This window comes from Sinohyriopsis cumingii, chromosome 5 (assembly GCF_028554795.1).
Source record: "Sinohyriopsis cumingii isolate HCF-2022 chromosome 5, ASM2855479v2, whole genome shotgun sequence".
Taxonomy (NCBI): Eukaryota; Metazoa; Mollusca; class Bivalvia; order Unionida; family Unionidae; genus Sinohyriopsis; species Sinohyriopsis cumingii.
In genome coordinates, this window is record NC_142965.1 from 96,151,807 (window position 1) to 96,175,401 (window position 23,595).

General features: G+C 33.8%; 1 protein-coding gene across 1 annotated transcript; it reads left to right on the plus strand.

The window, feature by feature from the left end:
* Window positions 1–9,210: 9,210 nt before the first annotated feature.
* Window positions 9,211–13,831, plus strand: LOC149799816 (tumor necrosis factor ligand superfamily member 10-like). Its single transcript, XM_089958287.1, has 3 exons — window positions 9,211–9,223; window positions 12,067–12,127; window positions 13,498–13,831. Exons 1-3 carry the CDS (start codon window positions 9,211–9,213, stop codon window positions 13,829–13,831), a joined length of 408 nt encoding a protein of 135 aa, XP_089814413.1.
* The last annotated feature ends 9,764 nt before the right edge of the window (window positions 13,832–23,595 follow it).

Sequence of the window (23,595 nt, forward strand, 5' to 3'; positions counted from 1 at the left end):
TATAGAGAGAGAGAGAGAGAGAGAGAGAGAAAGAGAGAGACAGAGAATGTTTAGATATAAGTATAAAGATAACTGCAAATACATCATTTATTTCAATATAAAGAACGCTTTAATATAAAGACTTAAAACATCAATTCGATCCACAATATATGACCTAAATTAATTATTTGTATCACTCTTTGTGCTTGTATTTGTACTCAGAAGATAATCAATGCATAAACAGTTTCCTTTCTTATTTTGTTTTATCTATATGTATAAAAGAGCTTGCTTATTTATAAAGATGTATTTTATATAGACTTGAAAAGTGTGGAATTACAATGCTTGCTGCAAGGACTAGCTTAAAGAATGGTGAATTGCAAACCACAAACAAATTATTGCACACATTCCAATGGAAGAGAGAAGAACATGACAATTAGAACAGAATAATTTAATTTAGCTGCTAAATTAGAGAAGAGCACTAATAACCAAGCATTTCTAAATGAAGTATTTTTAAGGGAAGACCTGACCGTTTTGAATGATTTTTAACAAACTAGCAAAGTATTAAGTTTCTTTTTCAATACAATATGATGATGTCACTCAGGAAAGAGAACTCAACGACGGATAATATCGGTGTCGTGTAGATGTACCTACGACAAGCATTCTTTATTTTCTTCTACATGCTCTTATTTGTAAGACTGTAATAAGTATATACTTGTATAACTCGAACTTCATTAGTGACTTCATAATTTTTAAAAATCCTAATTAATTTAAATGGAACGTTCAAGTGATTCACCTTTGCTGTCAATTGTTCGAAGAAATACAATACACAAGACGCAATGGTTCGGGGAGCTCTTATTGTATGCTTGGGTTGTAATCGTAATTTTTAAACGTATTTATCCTAGCTAATTTGTGCTTATGCCTAAGGCATATTATTCGTCTTAACTTATAATCCTTTAGATGTAAATTGTTGATTGATTCAATTGTTTAATCACTACTTCACTTCTGATGTCGTCATAATCTTATTATATTAAAGATGTTGCTTTATTACTAGCGTTACCATTGACAATATTATTAGTATTAGCACAGGTAGTAGTAGCAGTAGCAGCGTTGTATTAGAACTGTTAGCTCTGACATTAATATCAATTGTATCAGCATTTGTAATATTAGTATTAGCATTGTTATTAATATGGTTAGCATTAGCATTGGTATTAATATGATTAGTATAAGCATTGTTATTACTATGATTCGTATTAGCATTGTTATTAATATTAGTAATATTGGCATTAACAATGTAATTATTATTAGCATTGACAATATTAATTGCATTAGCATTCCATCAGTGATATTAGTATTAACATTAGTTATGTTAATATTATAAGTATTAGCAATGGTAATATTATTAGTATTATCATTAGTAATATTATTACTATTGGCATTGGCAATATTATTATTAGCATTAGCAAGGTAATATTAACATTAGTGGTAGCATTCGCTTTCGTTAAATAATCGTATTAGCAGCATTAGCGTTGTTAATGGTTACATTATTATTAGCACTGGTAATACTATTGTAACTAGCGGTATTGTTTTGTTATTATTATTGTTATTATTAATATTAGTATTAGTATTAGTATTATTATTATTATATTATTATTTGCAATAGCGATCGTTACACATTATCTACAGACCAGTGTGTGTGACTTCAGTATACAATGATACCGTTTCTAATATAAAAGAAACATGGCATACCATAGTGGGAAGATGGAGGAAAATTATACAATAAACCTGGTCAGATTATAATATTTTTTATGCAATTGTTTCGATATGCAAAACTTAATACAGGAAAATTATCTCATTAAGTAACTTAATATGTGCTACTTTTGAAAGAATTTGCTTCATATGTGCCCACTGTAACGCAAATACTGCAACTTTATAGAGATTGTGTAACGTTTAGTTTTTGTTTCTGTATAGTGGAAACCAAAGCATAAAGAACAATTCCATCACCTTTAATTACTAAGTTTATACTAGTCTCCAGTAGTAATTCCTAAAGAAAATCCAATTAAAGTGATCTTGTAAACATAATTTAGACCCCTGTGACATGGCCTGCGTGACATGCAACAATACAACGATTCGTTATTTCATACATCTGAACGTAGAGGTACTATAATAGGTTGATGAAAACCAAAGATTAGTCTGTTGTTTTTGTTTTAAATCAATGTCCTTAAAATCTGTATCGAAATCTTATTAGCATTATCCATCCCTAGAAGTCAAATGTTTTACGAAACGTTGGGAAAATAAAAACAGCATGACCACTAATAAAAGCAAAGCTCATATACCTGTTAGCATCTTGATTAGTCACAAAAACTAAGCGTAACATGAAGTTCATCCAGTCCGCTCATATTCTCACTCACATGTACAATACACAGTTTATCATTTAAACGACATGTTCATCTCTATCACCAACTAATCTGCCATAACACGACATATGTGTAGGCTATGATGTTTACATCATCTGCAAATATGTGGTCTTGATCTGAACAAATATACATAACCTGTGTTATTTAAGCAAAGAATGTACTTCGCATTGACCGTCACTAGTAAATTAAAATACAATCCAAGTTAGTGAAGCGCATAATGTGGAAAATAACGATCGATGTTTATAATGAGGGAGTCATACACATCAAGATCCGTCCTTTCGCCAAGATTCATCATTGGTCATAATACCGTATGTACAAAGCATGAAAGTGTATGTACATCATAAAAACCATTTAGATCATAACCTAACCAATACAATGCGAAACGTAGGTCACAATGACCTTTTCTATAGGTATGCTACTAGTAGAAATGTATACCATCTTACAGTTTAATGATCCAAACATAAACTGTTCAACACACAGCTATATAGCACTAGTCGATCAAGCTTGAAATATCGGTCACAGTGTATTACTTTTGTAATAAGGATGTAGTTTTTATCAAGACTTATCCTCTCACAAAGTTGCATGATTCTAAATACAGCAAAGTGCATACATGAAGCACAAAACACACTTGGGTCATGGGCTAAACACAACGACTTAACCTTAACCTATCACATGGGAACTGTAGAACATAGTGAACTTCTTTATATAAGGGTCTCATAGCTTGATGATTTTAGCAGGATAAATCAACTTAAAAGACAGTATTTATGGTATAACACTATGTATATAGGTTGCATAAAACATGAGCAAACGTTTAGCCAAGCCCAGATAAAATAGTTTCCAGTGACCAAAGAAAACCTAATGATCAAAATGAAAAGAGAGAATGTGTGTGTGTATGTGTGTGCTTCTTTTATATGTGCAGAATCTGGCTACGACTCTACTTCAAGGATAGTTCTTTTTAATGGAGAGCCGATGAGGGGAAATGACACTGCTACGATTAGTTTTAGAACCTTTCTTCCTGTGGCTCAAAATCCATCATGTCACTTTCCTGCTCTTTTTAAGGACGGGTTATCAACTGTAGCAAAATTATGAGATACCGCACTGTAATTGTGATAAAAACTAATTACCTAAAACTTTAAATATTCAGTGACAAAGAATCCACATGCTGCATTATAACCAGCTTATTACATCTGTGATTCTTTTGCTTTATTGATTGGGGTGGGGTGGTGAAGAAATCGTGTATCTGGCATTGTATTCTACGCTATGCAGTAACCTTCTTAGAGGAAAATAAATATCATGCGTCTAAAAAATAACATAAACGTATTTTCCTCATACAGTCAGTGATCTGCACCAGATATCCTATATTTCCTTGCTACCTACTAAAGAATTTCCATTGTAGCTTCGTCTTGACTACATTTTCTTAACCAGTCTACAATAGTATCACGAAATAATTTTGTTTTTAAAAAAGATTCATGATTAGTTATAGTAGTCCAATATTGAAAATAAAATAGTCTGTTCGACAATAACACGATGTGTCTATTCTACCCTGATCGTTGTACAATTGTATCGTCGTCTGCATTTCATCGAGTCTTATGAGTGACCAATTTTACATTCCGCCCGGACTCCGAAATATACATGACTGGAAAAACATACGAACAATATCGACATGAATCGTGAAAATAGTTTTATACAGCATGATTTAACACATACATGTATGCACTGATACATATGATTTCAAACCTTAAACTGAAATCAGCGATGCATCCTCGACCAGTGATGAGACTCGTGTATATGTGTTTATTTACATATATATTTTAAAACATGTCTAAAACATATTCCTTGTAAAACCACATACAACAGTCATTTGTCGCAACATCTAAATGAATCTAAGCTATAACAAATTCTAGATCACATATACCATAGCAATGCATGCACAAGCATTAACCAATCAATATATATATGCAGGCGTATATTGTTATACAAAAACCCAGAGTTAAACAACGGTAGAACAAATCTGTTTTGAAGTTCATTGTACATATATCATGCGGTAATCAACTGGTACCGAGAGAGAATTAAGCCACTGAAAACTAAAAGACGGACATATAACTTTCACCATGTGTCTTTTGATTAGATGTTTCATGCAAAGCACTGTTTGGTACTATTTGTTTTCGTTTTGATGAATTGCCTGATACATCTGGTGAAATTTCAGCTGCAATCAAAAAAGCAGGTAATATTATACATTTTTTATTTAAATACAAAGGACACGTCAAGGCTGACCCGATTGAAATAAATCAATAAATAAAATACTAATCTCTCCACTGTTGTATTTGGCTATATCATATTAGTTATTATCTTGATTTATAGCACAGGAATTTACGACATCATAGGGTGATATATGGCATATTTCTATCACACTAATCCTATCAGACAAAGAGATCGTATTTGTTGATAGACAATAATAAATATACACCAAACAGAACGGATCATTCTATCTCTAGATTCTACAGAGATTACATGATAATACTAGGCAGAATTATTGTTTAATAAAAATAATAGTATTATACAGGTTAGATACATTTTAATTCCTACAATATTGAATTCAAACACAGGCCCACGGGTTAATGGCCCCATAGCCTTGCCTTCAGACACCAGTCCATATAACCTGTAGAATCAAAGGATATGACTTTCCGTTCAATTGTTGTAAGTTGTGATTATATATAAGTAATTATATATGCTGCAATTTTAGTACATTAGCCAATTATAAATATCACTTATTTACATTTGCAATTAGTAATAGTGTCACTCATGACTCCATCCCATCCCTTCAAAGCGTTTTTACAATTCAGTTCCAATTGCAGCTGACTGACAGTTATGCCTATGAATTTATGAGCATCTATCAGCGTAACGTATGAACAATAATTTCATTTTTGTTTCTCGTGCATGACAGTACAACATAACACTATCGATTACCACATCAAATATGTAAACATGTTGTACACAAGAAGCCTATATACGTATCAGATCGCATATCGTTCGCATATATTTGCTATAAATGCCATCCAATCAAGGCTTGAATCATTCATTTGATCATTATTAGCATGGTTGGTTTTGTTATGGTTTCTAAACAATAGATAACAGATCTCAAGTATTCATAATATGACCTTTTTGTGGACCAATCATGGATGAGATTTAAACTTCCGTTAGTGTCACGTCTATTCGTTTTATTAGTATTGAGTTTCACCATAAGAAGTTTCCCCACTGCAAACATTTAGCTAAATACGAAATAGAGATGGCTTTTAAAATTCTGGTGATTTTCATTCTAGAATTTCTGATAATTCTGAAAATATTAAAAAGAGGCAATTCCTTGCCATGTAATTCTATCGAAAGGGACGACACTGCATTGTTGAATCATAATAGAGTACCTTTAACAGAAACGTTTATGTATAAGAACTATCTTGCCGAAAACTCAATCAATTTTTAATTAATTCATATAACATGTTCTTTAAAAAACCAAACCCGATTCCCAAACTTTATCAACACATAAAGTTGGATCCAGGAATAATGTTGAATCCAGTCCAAAGAAAACGTGGGATGCATGGATACGAGCTTTTCTCACTGTTTAGTAGTGTATGTGTCATTTTATAATTATGACTTGATGTATATTCCTTGCATTTGTAAACATAACAAAAATGTGTTCCGTCTAGGTCTCTGTTCTTTCATTTCTATTCAACCTCACAAAATAAATGTCAATGCATTTCCTTGTCACCTTTAAATAAAAATACTTCACTTTTATTCACTTTTCAACGACAACAGAAATGAGTAATATATTTTGAAAACTAATTTTAAGCCCATAGGTTCCGCATTATTACCAGTTTCACTTATAAGCATATCAGATGAAATGATTTTTATGTAGTTTAAATTTTACTTTTTCGATTTAATATTAAAGCAAAGGGAAGTCTCGTTCTAGGTAAAGATTTTATGGCATGGTTATTTCTTATCAAACAGAAATATCTGTATCCCAGTATTGCCAAATTTTCTGAGAATATAAACTGAACATATGAATTTTGATTTATTTTAAGTATAACTTTAAAAGTATCAAATCATTTTGATTGAATCGGTACTTAACCACGAAACCAACACGTGTTTTCTGGCATGTTAAATACCTTAGTAAAACAATAAAGGTCGATAATTGATTGAAAATAATTACGGGAAACAATTAACAGAAATTGTACTCCTTAATAGGTTTAAAATTAAAACCATGTTTATTTTATCGCTGTTGCTGTGCATATACTATTGGCTTTTGTAAACAGGGCTATCTCACCGTGATGGATTTTTAGTGGGCACCTATCAGGGACTTTCAGCCAAAATCAAGGCTCTTTGATAAACCATTCATACGATACAAGATAATTGTGTCATCCTGCCACAAACGAATAGTAACTTGGCAAACTATTAACGTTAATGTGCTTGTGGATCTAATTTGTTGTATCTTACAGCAGCAAATACAACCCGTGGAAAAGAAACCAGATAAAATATGCACAGACCCTTTCTCACTTGTTTTATGAGCCATTTTGGATCAATGTATTTTCAATGTTAGGCTAATAAATAATAACTGGACTGATTAATGTATCGAAGTGCGTGCAGGGCGCTAGAGTATTGGTATGCAAGGTTTGGAAGTTTTCACTTACAACACCAACTTTAGTCACAATGGATTATTTTAAAACAACAGTTGTTTTTTAATGCAGTACATTTCCTCTGCAGCGCTATTAATATTTCGTGTTAACCAGATTCAGTCATATAAATAGGAGCACATAAATGCTTGATAACCAATTCTCGTCATTCAAGAGAGAGAACTATGTTATTACAATTATTCAATACTCAGATGAAAATACCAAGTTCTGATACTAAAATTTATAATAGAAAATATTGCGGTTTCATTGTTTTGTAAAACCAAATAGATTTATCCGGACAAAGCCAGGCTACCAAATGAAATTGCGTGATCACTACCGATTGTGTGTCGTATCTTGCATCTGTAACTTGGCGCTTTATTTATGAGATTTTATCTCTGTTTTACTATAATGTGCACGTATTTTGCCACATGTATGGCTGAATTTATAACGCGTGGTCCTCTCTTTAATTGGAATTGTATTAGCATTGAATAGGAACTCCTGTTGTCTGGAACCTTGTAGAAATTTAAGTCTAGGAATAACGAGGATTCCAAGATATAAGCTTTACTTCCCTTTCCTACGGCAGTCACCTTCCACGTACACCTTCCATACGAACGCCGTTTAGTAATGTTTTCAAAAATGCAACGAATTGTAATATGTTTTATCGACTTTAAGCCTTCCTTACAACTTCTGATTAGTTTCCTTCATCCAAGATAACTATGCCTTAGCTAAAGTTTCAAAGAACCATGCTGTTCACTATGAATAAATATTACGAAAATAAAATTTGACTTTAGGTCAATGATTATCTTATTAGCCTTTGTGTGTTGTTCTATTAAATAATTGCTGATTGGATAAACCATAATTACGGGAGCAATTATCGTACTTTTTCAGAAGAAGTCTGCCTTTGGCTAACATATACACAATATTTTAGGACTAAACCTAACGTTAGTTTATGTTATGTACAGGTACCACTGCATGTAAATTCGGTTAGAGTTTTAGAAAGGACACCTGCAAGAAAATTCCTGTCAAAAACAAAGGATAGCAAAACATAATTTTCACTGTTTTAAAGGTTTCACATGAACAATAACAATGATCTACCCAATATTAACCTCACTGTATATGGTAATTAAATTCGTATCTTGGTGACTTATTCTTCCATAAAATTAATTTATAAAAGTTATTGTTGTGTGATGTTATCGACGTTGCAAAACATTGTGTTATGTATTAAGACATACGTTATCTCACAAACTTCTTCAGATTGGTATTAAATGAGATATTTTGAAAGCTAATAATTTGTTGCATTAGACTATTTAGGACATGAAGTAAGACTTGACCTTTTGTCAAGTGGTTTGCTGTGTCTCAACTAAACGCTAACATTATCAATGTGGTACCGTGCGGATTATTTATTTAATTATTGTACTCATTTTAATGTAACATTCAACTTTTGGTCAAATGTCTTTTCCATTACCTTTACTTTGTACCCACTCTTTTTTATTGCTTAAGTTCAAAACATATATCAGAACCTGATCTTTGCAAATTTATGTTTATCATGACCATCATGCGTTGTACCACTCTTCTGAAAATCAGACCTAAACAATTCAAGTCTGCACTCATTATTATTTGTTCATTAGGAATAGTCGGTACACAGTAAGTCAGATATTTATATGGAGACTGTCTGTCAGCATTTTGCTATTTATTATTTTAATCTGATAGAAAAGTATCTGTCTTTTTTATCTTTAAAACTTGAATAAACTTGCAGCAATTCACAGGCACAGAAAATATCCATGCTACACCAGAACTAAATAGATTTAAAGTATCCTTTATGAGTGTAACCCTATTGATGATATTATCTAAATTATGTCAATGCAGAAATTACTATATCTAGTTCAAAGTATAATATTTGCAGAAATTTAAATTCTAAACCAATATTTAATTAACTTAATTTTAAATTTAGCAAATACTTAAAACTGCTTCTTTGTGCACGTTCAATAGCGTCAGCCTGGTGAAAACCACATACGGCCAATGCGTAATTCAAAGCAGGAACAACATAAAAATTCAAACATTCATTATAATTCAAGAAACTTTTTCTACGTTTCATATAAGCACGTGCATTGCCTTTAGTGCTTTATCACCAAAAGTTTGTTGCTCTTTAAAGAATGCAGGACCAAGGTAATTAACCTTTTCAACCACATTAATATTACACCTGGCTATATTCCATACTTCTTATTGTCTTAATGGACCACCTTTTCGAAAGACAATAACTTTAGTTTTATCAAGGTCAACATTTATATTGCATTTTATTAGAACAGTCATGCAAATTATGTATTAGCTTTTTACCTAGGAATATAACCAAATCGTCACAAAATAGGGTAAAAAAAAGGATACCTCATCTAACTCTATACAGATATCTCCCGTAGATTGTAACGATATGTCCCAATCTTTAAGAAATAATGGAAATAGTATCGGTGATAATATTTCACACTGTATCAAACCAACTCCATCCTCAATAAAGGAATTACGAGAATCCTAGTGTGAAACATGTTTTACCTACACTGTACACAGAACGAGAAACATTAAAAAACTTGCGATTTGCACTTTGACTGAAACCTTTCAACCACAAACTATATCTGTATACATGACCATGCCATTTTAAAAGTCATCAAAAACTACCTAAAACGTTTCATTTTGACATAAGTACTTATTAATCAGACAATGTAAAAGAAAACTGCGTCAGTAGTTCTACTCCTTTTTTGAAACTAAATTAACCTGTTTTTCATTTTCCCAATTCAACAGTCTTTTATTTAAAATACTGGTAAATAAATCTGAAAAGCACCTCACGTAAAGGTACGCCTCCAAAACTTCCTGTATCACACGCGTCACCAGACTTGAATATATGTATAATTTCCCGCTCGCCCGAGTGCGTATCAAAATGACAAGTGTCAAATAATTATTAAATATTGACTTTGGGTCTAAGTATGTCCACTCCTTTTCTTAAATTATCATTCAAAAGATGGTCGAGTTGTGTCGAAGTTTAAGATTTTGTATCACTTTTGGAAGTTCGTCCTCTGTTTTTTCTTTATCTAGTTCTTCAACGGTTGTACCCTGATACAATTTATCATGTTCATGTATTTCTTGTGTACAATCAGTCGTTTCCTCATTTTTGCAAAATACAGTATGTTTAGACATCTTTTACCGATAAAGATAAACCAAAGTTTGGTCACCAGTGTACTGTCTGATTTATTATGACTCAGAAGTAAATGGTGACTCAAGGCCGGAGCAGTATCGACGGACCTTTTGCTTCTCTCGATATCCTCGATAGATACCAGCAGCACAATAGATATGAGATTCGCAAGATAGTTTATTGATGGTTTCGGATTTGAAAAACAGTTTGCGTGGGTTTGAAAGAAGAGGAATATACAAGGAATACTCTCTATTTTTTTAATTTTGTTTTAAATGTGCTGGAAAATCCTAAATAGATCTCATAAATTAATGAGATAGCTCGCCTTATTTGCGTTTTTATAAAAAAATACTTTGTGAACAAGAAGTGGACAATATTTTGTATCGACGCTCGAATTTCATTAACACTTTACCTACCAGCAAGAAATGTCCCTAGAAAGTCAGACAAATATTAATCACTACTTGGTAGACACAGAACCAAAGAATCCAAACGGCAGTATGCAGCGGTGTAATTTGCGTAATCGTCGCCATGTAGCATTTCACTTCATATCCTTGTTAATAATAGTGGCTCTGGCCACTTATTTATTGACAAGCAGAATCAGCGACGAGAAATATGACTCCGATATCACAAAAATCGTCTGCTTCTCTTGCAAATTTATATCTGGCAACAGGAATGAAAGCGTGATGCTGGTAAAAGAAGGAAACCGCTGTTGTATATCGGCATCGGAAGCACATAAAATGCAGGCATCACTGGTATGTGTTTAAGTAATAGATGGTTATACTGAACAAATGCAGTGTTTTAAATTCAAACTAAATACAACTTAATCTTGTTGATCTGGTGTAGTTGAAATAATATTGTCAACCCAACCATATTATAAGCACAAAATGTTATAAAGTATACAAAAGTTTTGGGATCGACTTTGAACTCAGGATTTGGATCACCAAATAAAAGAGTCTAGATTTTTCTAAACGGTCCTTCTGGTTTCCTGCGAATTCAATGATTTGCGATGTTCAGACCAGATGGTGATTAATGTCTATTAATCTGTGTTATTTATTTTCAATAATATCGTCGTATTAAAACAATGGTAGGATAAACAACACAAACTGTTTATACTACAATGACTGAACTCTAATCTCTTAATATTTCATTTAGAGGTCATACAGTTCTCTTGTAATCAATGCAAATTAATATCAAGATTATTTGCTCGTTTTCAAAGGAAGTAAATAATTAAACGACCCTTCCAGAGACAATTGGTTCATTTTCCAGTCGAACTTGTTGACTGATGTACATGCAGTAAAAAGTATCCAAAATCCTATCACACACTCAACTTGGTCGAAATGCTTCACAGTACAGACAGTTGCCATTTTTAACGTTTATTGAGTCTAATTAAATTAAAACACTCTGCCTGCTTACCGAGGTGATGGGCAGTTGTTTATTTTGTTATCTATTACAAACTATTAGCTGACGTGCTCCATAAATCAGCATGGCATTTCTTTTGTTTTTAAACCCTAAACATATTGCTAACTACATTGATTTCATCGTTTTGACCTTTATAGGTGGAAGGTTTAAAAGGATCAGTGGGGGGGGTAGTTGTTTACTAGTATTTTACTGTTTTCTTAAATGTTTGTCACTCTAAGAGAAGAGACACGCATTTTTTGAATATTCCAATCAGTTTCACAAATGCTCAAAAGTATGAAATCTTAGCATGACAAAAAATATGTATTGTTTATATGAATATTCCTTTTATAATTTTAAAGGTATATGAATTTTACAACAGAAAACAAGCATACCGAAAATTGAAGCAATAAATATGTCACAACCATTTGCATTTTAGGTTTCTGGGGGACATTCCCGTATTTCTCGCAGCGCAAGCCATTTACAAGAGGCAGAACATAGTAAGTACGAAATGTAAGACAGGAATAAGTCAGAACAAATTATTCCGTTGGAACCCTTTGTATTCTCTTCAATGATATATTAACATTGATCAAGCAGACCAAGCCTATCTGTATAGGCGATCTACCTAATTCCGAGATGCAATAAATAAATATCGTCATAGACAGATTAATACAAGAACCAAGAAAAGGAATAATCCACGCTTTCTCCATCGTTCGTTTACAAGCGGTTGATAATTTCACCTGGTTAACTCGAATTACATCATCAAACGGATTCTATTTTTAAGCCTGTAATATTTGGAAAGGGTGTATCTTTTGCAATTGAAGAAACAGGGCATAGTTTTTCTTATTAAAACCCTTTCATTTGTATATGAAACATGTGAAGTCCAAAAGGGTGAATGAATTTAATATATACAATTTTGGCCCAAACTCCAATATATAATGTTTCCCAAACAATCGTAAACAATAGTTAGTTCCACTGCATCAAGCTACAAAAATAAAATGGAATTTCCAAGAAAACAGGAAGAACTAAGTTATCTTGTACTTTCAGATCATACAATATCAGATGTTAGGAAGGGCACATCTGTAGCAGGTCATCTATACCTTAACACAAAAAATTGCAGTAAGTTCATATCTTGCATATCTTATGCAACTCAACTGCCATACCATTTATACCCCACTAAAAATCTCTCTCTCCCTCTCTCTCTCTCTCTCTCTCTCGTCGAAAAAGCTACTTCATATCTCATTCTTACCTCTGTAACTATTTCAGTAATCTGGTTGCCTGCTTAATAATTTCCCTGCGTTGCACTCCGCTTCATGGAGCATACAAAGTAGTAAACAAGACTCCTATTTCGATCGCTAGCATTGTTGCAAAGGATCGATGATTAGAACAACGATCTTGATATTAATCATAAATGTCTGCAGTCAAATGTCAAGACATTCGTTTCTTTTTGTTGATTATGTCACCGTTCTCGTAATAATTTTTGTTGCTAGTTTTCCTGTTGATTTTATCATTAGCATTACTAGTACTGTATTATTATTATTATTGCTGCACTTATTATTATTATAATTATTATTATTATTATTATTATTGCTGCTGCTACACATATGACTACTAGAAGTAGTAATGCAATGCTAGTATTGCTGGTGGTGCTGCTAGTAATACTCCTTTACTTCCTTTGTAGGAAAGTTAGCACTTTCTTTTAGGTATATCAGTTTTTTTAGCATTTATATCTTGCAGTAGTGGTAGTGGTAGTTGTCGTTTTAATTTTTTTATTTCTGTTGCTGTCGCTATTATTATTATTATTATTATTAGGTCTCCCAGACAACGTCATCTTATGGACAATGAATAGAACACATTCTTTTATGACCAGCGGACTGAATTACTCTGAGAGTACAGGAATCATAACGGTGATCCAGCCAGGAATCTACTATATTTATTCTCAACTCATATTCAGCACGCACTCCGCACTTTCAAACAGCACGCGCTATGATCAGCTTTACCAGCAAATAATTCTCAAACGGGCCAAAGAAAGCAGCCTAATGTTCTGGAAACAGAATATTAACAGTAGTAGAGAATTCATGCCCAGTTCCTTGGGAGGTAACTTCAAATTAAAAGAGAATGATGAAATTTACGTCAAGGCGTCAGACCCCCAGTTTCTGTACAAAATGTTACGAGCAAATTTCTTCGGACTTCATTATGTCTAAATGTTAACACGGGAATTTAACGTTTCTACCACCGTCAGTACGGATTTGACCCCCCTAATGTTGCTCCGCTCTACAAGAACTCTTTTCGGAAAAAAGGAATTAGTTGACAGACCCTGGTATTTTCGACTAAATAAACTACTGTCTTCTCAATAATACAAGCTTTGACAGCAGTATACAAGAAAAATGTAGTTTTACATTTAGCGATTGGGTACAAGTGGCAGGTTAAATATATTTCGTATTCTCAAATGAAAATTACACAAATAGATGAATGTCGTCAATTCAAAATAAAACACCAACATTTTTAGTCTTTTCAGATCGACCATTAATTTTATAATAGTTGTTCAATTCCTACCTTTTTGCCGACCATATAGCGTTTGTTATGAAGAAACATTAAATAATAACGATATGATTGTTCTAGTAAACGATTACAGGACCACAAGGAAACTTCTAATGTTTTACTCTCGACTTCGACCAAATTGCAGTTTACCTAGCATTCACTTCTTACTAAAAATATTATTGATTCGCCCTTGATATCAGTGAAACTTCTGTTGGGATCCAGAAGGCAAAGCTCCTAACATTCCTGCATTTTAAACGTTTCGATCAGACTATAAAGAAACCTTTCTTCGGAAACGTTCTGATTCTTATTTGTTTTTGTATTTATTAGTTTCTTATTTTGTTTCTTTTTGGGGGTTAAGGGGGTGCTGACTTAGCGTACCCGTCCTCTCCACCCCCCACATATACTATCTGCCCATAGGTAATCAGTCTAAATCAGATGTGTTGTTCTCAGGTTGATACTCATATTTTTTGTCAGCGTGCATAAACATACTGAAAAACACACAATATATTACTAACAAACTTTTATCCAAAATGATCAATGTGTCCACTGTTTGAGACTGACTCTAGTAATAATTGAATGCGTACATCATAAACTGAGGGGTGTTGGTCATTTTAACAGTGCTGATAATTTCCACGAGAAATTAATATGGTCGATATATATATATTATATGAGCCCTCTTCCTATTCATGTCCTTTTTCTATTTTTCTCTCATTCATACTTGATACTTTATTTTCATTCATCATCTCCTTTTTTCTCTTTTCAATGAAACTAGAAGATGGCAAATCTTTGGATATATCTGAAAGAAAAGTGTAAATTATACGCCTGACAAGAAATAAATGACAAATTGTTATACATGTTACTATATTAAACTTTTGCAAAAATATGAAAACAATACATCAAGAAGAAGCATCCCAAACTATCGATACATACAAATTTAGTGAGATGCTCACAACACAAATTTTAACGTATCTTTTAAATTAAGTTAATTTATGGAATTAATACTTGAATTATTATGTTCCCCTGTAAACTTATTATAATTATATCTGTTATAATTGTTCTTCGCACGTTGTTAAGTATAAGAATGGATAAGAATATATTTTGCTCATCCCATCTCTTTTATATCATTCTACGCCAGCTGTACTCTACCATGCAAAATTGTATTTGTGTTTATCTCGAGTAATACATGAGCTGGCAACTACGTTCCCTTCCGTTCTGTGCGTATTTAAAACGTCTGCCCTAATTAACTTATTGTTTAGCATTGGTATCTGCAGCATTCATCTCTGCAACCAATACACTCTGGTGTAATTCAGTCTGCTCTCTGTGTTTACACTTGTCTGTACATTAAAAGAAATGGGCTGTTGCTGACTTCCGTTCTAATACAAATTGCTGAATAATGTATGGTGTCGTTTAGGAAAATATAACAGTCTCGAAAACGAAGTATTTTCAACTATTCTTTTCAATTACATTTTTTAAAAATTGAATTTGAAGTTTTGTTCGAGCAATAAGTCAATAATGAAAGGTTATCTTCAGATATTTGTGGTTTACGTAATGAACATGTAACAAGGAAGAAACAGTCGTTGACTTTAATAACGATTTATGCAATAATGAGAAGAAATCATTATTACTTCAAGAATATAACTGAGTTCAGCTTAAAGAAAGAAATGCAAAATGTATCATAGTTTAATAGTACATACAGATAAGGGAAGAATTATTGTATTTCGCTCACATTTCTCACTTCATGTAAGCTTTTGAATTAATGCGAGAAACACTTTACCCGTCTTTTCTAGGTAATCTACCAAATTTCATACCATTTTAGGAAATACAATCGCAGTTTTTGAAAGGCACTAGACTACACCATTTATATCAAAACTTAGTCAGAATTGATCTCAGCAATGCTATTTTTCCAATAAAGCCGAGAAAAAAATGTGCTGATAGCTTCTTTTAGTGTTGTTTTGGTAATAGTGGTGATGATGTTGTTGTTGTTGTGTTCCAGTCTAAAATGCTAATTTGATAGATATAGCAAGCGACCATTTAAAACTACTGTTCATGGCATCAATCTTATCATGGGTTAACTGAAAATAAATGTCGATGCTATACAAATCTTTCCCAAAATATTGTTTTAGGGTTTTTTATCTGACCGGCTCTCATCATAATGTTTCCGTCATCTTCCTACGAGATTTTATGATAATAATAATATTTGTTTTACTTCAATGGAAACAAATGATAAATTTACAGTATAATACATATATTTCTTATCATTTGCATTAATATTTATGTGAAGAGCAAACTATTCTTTACTGGTTACATTTTTGTACTCTTTTCTTTACAAAACCACCTGGTTTTACTATATACAGTTTCGAACTTCAGAAGGAAACTCAAAAATACCAAATTAAAATGTAAAACTACATTTTTCTTGTATAATGCAACCTGTGATAGAGGTTACTTTTAAAAATTATATATCAGCAATATTGTGCTTACTAAGTGAAGTCATCACTTTCTAATCCTTTTCAAATCACGTATTTTTGGACAGCAGCAACAGAATTGTGTATCATCGTTCTTTATAAACTTCGTAGAAGAATCACGCGGATAATATTGTAAAAGTCTCTTGGCTACGGAAGCTTTGTATATTAATTGAATTTCAAGATTTTATGGTTTTATTGAGAGACAGCGCTAGTTTAATATTAAACAAAATGCTGTATAATATTGAATAAAAGACATACCACTGAAAACCCTATTGATTATTTAAATATCTTTCTAAATGTTACAAAAGAATTTAACCTATCACATTTCTAAATTGATAATCTGACATTTTATCTGTTAAGAAACGTTTGTTTCAAAATTAAGAACGAATAGTTTTATTTAATGAAATATAAAAGAAACAGTAACAGTCTCACACATACACTAATCATGATAGCGTTGCTTTAAAATATTACTTTATTAAGTTAAATATTTGTAACAGATGTTGACGTAGATAAGGAATCGCATTTTGATTGCTGATAAGTACTTACATTTGTATTACTGATATGTACAATTTGATGACTGATATGTATAAGTTGATTACTGACAGGTATTTACATTTGTATCACCGAACGGGACCGTGCGAGTATTGATTGGTACATTTTGATTGCTGATGAGTACTTACAATTTTAATACCGATAGGTCCCTTTTATTTACTAAGAGGTACGTATATTGTTAGGCGCTTACAGTTTAATTACTGCTAGGCGCTTACATTTTGATTACTGAGAGGTACTTACAGCTAAGCTTTTGAATTGTTTTGTCTTCCTTAAACATGCAGGTATGACCTTAATTCCTTTACGAATCTAACAGTTGACAGTTGACTCATCTCCACACAACTTGTCTTTGTTAACACTCAAATACAAGAAATCACTTATGTGATTTTGTATAGCGCATAGTTGATTATACGTACTGTTTGGTATAGATATATTACAATTACAAATATACACCATACAGAAGGTAAAGTGATGTCATAGATTCTACAGGAAAATACTTGATAATGCTGACATATATTTTATAAATACGAATTAGTAGCATTACCATGCAGGCTAGAAACTTTTAATTCATACACTTTATATTCCTATTTACTTTCATCATCACCTTTATTTCCTTCCATGGAATATTACATGATATAAGAATAAATCATCTGAATGCAATTAATGAATAAGTGTGTATATATATATATATATATATATATATATATATATATATATATATATATATATATATATATTAGAATACAAATTCTTACACTATATCAGTTAACAAAGTGTTCGTCAACTACATAAGTTGCAAGTTTCAGTACCTTATTTGCAGAAGATAGCTGTATACTGCATGACAAAGTATGCTGCGTACGAATAGCTTAAAGATTTCTTTGTCGATTACACCTGATGGTAACCTTTTACCTAGAAGATATTGTAGTTGCAGCTCATCTTCTGCATTAAATAACGTAATGTGCAGGCTCAGTGGAAATTTATCAGTAAGGAAATCGAAGAAAGAGCTTCTAACATTCGACATATAAGAACAACTAACACAACAGTGAAGTATCAAGTCTGTATAAAAATTCCCACATCCAATACACATATCAAGCTGTGTTTGAGGAACAGCAGCCCATAGTTTAGCTACATATGTAAATACCTTAGTATGTTGTCTGGTTTTATCCGACTGCCACACTGAGGCAGGTCGTACGTATTCGTTTATCGAATAGAATCTATCAAAATCTGCCTGATTAGACATACGAACTCTCCAGAGGCTATTTTCCAGATCAACAATTTTTGATCTTACAATTTCTTTCCAATTTTGTTTATCTGGAAATTCAGAATGATGCAAATCATCAGTTAGACACCCAAGCAAGTCAAACTTCTTTGAGGTATAATTTAAATTTGAAATTAACCCGTAGCTTGACATGCATCCGCTCAAAATGAAGTGAAATAACGCAAAGTTAAACACACGTTTAGAATGTACATTGTTAGGCATCAAACACAATCTGTGTAAAAACATCAATATTCTTCTATCAATTTCGGACTGCGCTGATGTCCATCCTAGCATTCCCAGGGAGATGTCTCATCTTGTATGTGTTGAAAAACCTTGTAAATGTTTGGCAAAATACCTCAGAGTTTTATCCAATAAAGCGAGGTCACTTTTTGAAATGTTACACCATAATTCGCTTCCATAAAACATTCAAGGGAAATTTACCTTTCTAATTACATTTACAGCAACCAAAGGATTTAAACCATTCGGTTTAATGCCAATACCAAACAGACCTTGAAAAGGTGTGGCTTTTTTTCTTTCTTGAGCTTTGAGTAAATCCGGTGACCTACGTGTGTTGCAGAATCAGCAACCGGCAAAAATGACGTGCTAAGATACCATTTCATACTGATATAATTCTTGTATTGGGGAGCGAAAATAATAACATATGACTTTGTGACACTAAGCTCGAATCGCCACTTATTACTACAGTCGTATGCTATATCTAACAGCTTTTGTAGATTGCTAGGATATATAGACAAAAGTGAAATATCATCAGCTAGGGTTGGATTTCCAACAGTTAAGGATTCGATCTTTGCTCCAAATCCATTATTTTCTAATTGTAGCAGCAAGTCATTTATAAATAGTGTGTACATCAAGGTTGACAAAACACCCCTTTGTCTCCCTCCTTGGCCTATTGAGAACCAATCTGAAAAATGCCCATTTACAAGAACTTTACTCTGTAAATTTGTATACATGTTAAGAAATATCAAAAGGGATTTCCCCGTAATTCCCAACATGAATAATTTAAAAAGCAGTCCTTTGTGCCTCACGGTATCAAATACCTTTTTTGTATCAAGAAAAGCAGCCAAGACCCGTGAACCCATGTTTACATTATTTTGTACTGATTGCAACAGCACAAAACTCGCTGTTGTACAGCCTAAACCTTTTTGGTAACCATGTTGTTGTGAACTGGGTATACTAGAATTAGTATATTTGAGCCAAGTTAGCAAACGTTCATGAATAATTTTCTCAAAGGTTTTGTAGATAACAGGCAGTAAAGTTACAGGCCTGTAACTTTAGAGGGAGTTCTTTGATTTTATGTTACCTTTTTACAGTGGTACTACTAACCCTTTTTTGCAATCTACAGGTATATTGACTACCCCGCGGTCTTCCCTAGTTTACCGAAGTATGTCTAGCTTGTCTTTGAAATTTATGTGCTTCTTTGAGTTCATTTGACCAGTATGGTTTGGCATGATGATTGAATTTAGACTTTGGAAGCGCGATGTCGCTTGTCTGCTGTATTGCATTAACAATGTGCCCGTAAAAGCTATCAACATTGTCCGAAATAGTATCTATATCTAAAGTTTTCAGGCGAAGGTCCAGCTCAGATTGCTAGTTTTTCAAGATATCATCGTCTAATTTATTCCAAGCTATCTTATTTCTCTTCATAGACTATCTGAAGTCTCTACCACAGGTCACTGTACGAAGGGAAGTAAGGACAGAGAGGTGGTCAGATATCACGTGTTCTTCGTGATCTGAAACAATGTGCACACTCCGTAATCAACCTATGCATTGATCCGACAGTACTAAATGATCAATCATCGTTCTTGATGGGGTGAATGTATAACGGAATTTGTATTTGGAATCAGAAATGATTATGTACAGATGAGAATAAATTACTAGGTCGACATTTGGTTGCGTCAGCAAGGATATCCTAGTCAGGGTGAATCTAAAGCCAATCACTAATCAAGACCAACCTAGTCAAAATGGCCCCTGTGGCGATAAAAGATGCAAAACCGACATAGGATAGAAACCATGACATTATCTAGCACAGTGACTACCGAAAAACAAAATATACATGGTCCAAACAAAACGTGCTAAACAGAGAATATAATTTATCCCATCACAAATAAGATCTGTAGCCTTCAGAATGTCGACGAAACTGAAAAGCCACACAAAACTATCAACTTTATAGATCTGATTGGATGACAAAGAAGCTGTACAGAAGCCGGTCGCAAAACATGTCTTCTCGCCTGGCCACACTGTCAGTGATATAACTGGAGTTCCCAAACCAGGAAAGAAAAGAAATCTTACTGGCTAGGCCGCCTTAGAACATTGAAACCAAGTGGTTTAAACCAAGAAGACTAGAAAAAAGACAGCCATGCATAAATAAAATTATATTTTGGAGCCGACACATTTTCTTTAAAATAATTTTCTAAATTTCCTAAATAGCCTAAAATTACGACTTTAACAATGAAATATCCGGGATATAATTTGTCCTTAGAAGTATTTCCATAAAACAAAAGATGTCGTTATGGCAAATCGATTTCTAAGTCAATACAAATATTTTTCTGCACCCGCAAAAAATTTAAATAAACTGGTTGAAATATATTTCATTTAAAGGTTTGATTCCTGTGGAACAGCCATGTAAAGTTTTGCAAACACAACCTTTTTTGTGTTTTATTTGTTTGTTTTGTCTGTGTTTTGTATTTACCTGATACACTGTAATGCTGGGATCAGCCTAGCACCATTTGGAAAACAGTCTGTATCAGAACTGGTGCTAGGCTGATCCCAGCTCAGTGTAAAAGACTGATTCCCAATCAGTGCTAGGCTGATCCCAGCACTACAGGGTACTCTGGACGGATTCCAGCTTAGGTAGACTATGTGCTAGGCTGATCCCAGCATGCTAATGTATTCTGGGCTGATCCCATCTTCACTAAATATATGCTAGGCTGATCCCAGCATAAGAGTTATTCTGGGCTGATCACAGAATCGTGGAATAGTGCTAGGCTGATCCCAGCATGAAGAAAATATTCTTATATTTTCCCATTTAAACTGTAAAAGTAATGTATTTAACGGGCATGAACTTTACGTTATTAGTATAGCTTATGAATATCTGATTGGGGGAAAAGATCAAATTGAATTTGATATTTAAAAATATAAAATGACAGCCCCCAAGAGGATGCCAGTTTGTAATGTGAAAATCTATTTGGAAGGACTGGAGTCCAAAACATGATACTAAATGTACACAACTGTTCCTGAGCAGAAAGAATTCGTTTAGAATGAACTCTGATGCAGCACGTACAACATGACGAAGACCATTGTGCTATAGTCCTAATTAGATGGTCCTCCTAACCAACCGCAGGTGCAGTTGTGGTTGCTAGAATACAAAACGAATGACGAGAAACGTTTTTGCACATCATAGACCATGCGTGTCAGCGGGAGCCTCAAGTACGACAGAAAAAAAAATCCTTACTAAATGGACGGCCCATGGAATACACAAAAAGGAGCATTTGCGCCATAACCTCCAGCTAAAGTAACTTGCCGCCGCTGACTCAAATACTGCTCCATACAGTACGCAGGGCATAACCACGAGTTCCGAAAGAATTAAATGTTGACACTAGCAGAAAATAGATCAGCCTTTGTGAATGATTTCAGCAGTTGCAGAATTGTCATGGTTAACCAGAATTCTTTTCTTTGGCCACTGAGTTCCCGATTAACACCAATAGTCCTGCACATGTTGTGTCATAATGGCACACAATATCCAAAAGTGTTTGTATTCCATGCCACTGAACGACGGTGGAAGAACGATGTGTTGTAAGACGAAACGAATGACGAGAAACGTTTTTGCTCATCATAGCCCATGCGTGTCAGCAGGAGCCTCAAGTACGACGGCAAAAGGTTCCCTACTAAATGGACGGCCCATGCAATCCACAAAAAAGGAGCATTTGCGCCATGACCTTCAGCTAAAGTAACTTGCCGCCGCTGACTCAAATACTGCTCCATACAGGACGCAGGGCATAACCTCGAGTTCCGAAATAATTAAATATTGACACTAGCACAAAATATATCAGCCTTTGTGAATAATTTCATCAGTTGCAGAATTGTTATCGTTAACCAGAATTCTTTTCTTTGGCCACGGAGGTCCCGATTAACACCACTAGTCCTGCACATGTTGTGTCATAATGGCAGAAAATATCCAAAACTGTTTGTATTCCATGCCACTGAACGGCAGTGGAAGAAGGATGTGTTGTAAGATGGTCATGTTTTCAATGAACCCATGTGAAGTACTCTCCAATAAACCTATATGAAGAGCAATGCTATATGATGTGGACGGCTGCATCGGTCTGTGCACGCACGAGACTGCTGGGCTGTTAACACACTATCCAAAACATGTTTGTATATCCCTGTCACAGAATGCCAGTCTTACGTGTTGTAAGATGGTCATGTCGTACATTAATCCATATAAGTGAAGTGCTCTGCAATGAACCCATTTGAATCGCAGGGTTCATATAATGTGGCCATTGGTACCGGTATGTTCATCTACAAGATATGAAAGAAGAAAATTGAAAAGCAGAACTAGGCAGTAGAAAGTGTTATAGTGATGTTCAAAAACGACCTGAAGTCAGCACCAAATTATAAACTTAAACTTGTATCGCTCAGGCAGATATATTTCTCAAAGGGATATGACTGGGACCTACCCAAGACCCAAATAGTACTGTGTGATAGACAATGCGTAGCACCCTGATGCTACCCTAATCTTAAAAGTATTAGTTTTGAATAAATGAGGATTAAAACTGTATAGCACGCTGAAGCTGTTCACGGCTTGGCTGAACACCTGCCTAGTTATAGGAAAATCCCCAAAGAGGTAATGAAGAGTGGTCCCAAATGATACCCAGTAGTTGTAAATAGTGACATAGATCATGGACAGGGCACTGGTCTTGTACTTTTGGGGGATGACACATAGGCAAAAGAGGTATCCTTGGAATGTGTGTACAGTGTAAACTCGAGTACTAAACCAACGTCACTGATCTGAACAAGAGAAAAGTAAAGTTGTATTTCCTCAACCAGGTTGTCTGGCATTTCCCCTAACCACAAGAATGCGTGAAGTGCAAGGAGTGAATCTAGGCAGGAATAGAATGAGCATTTTGTAGAATACATT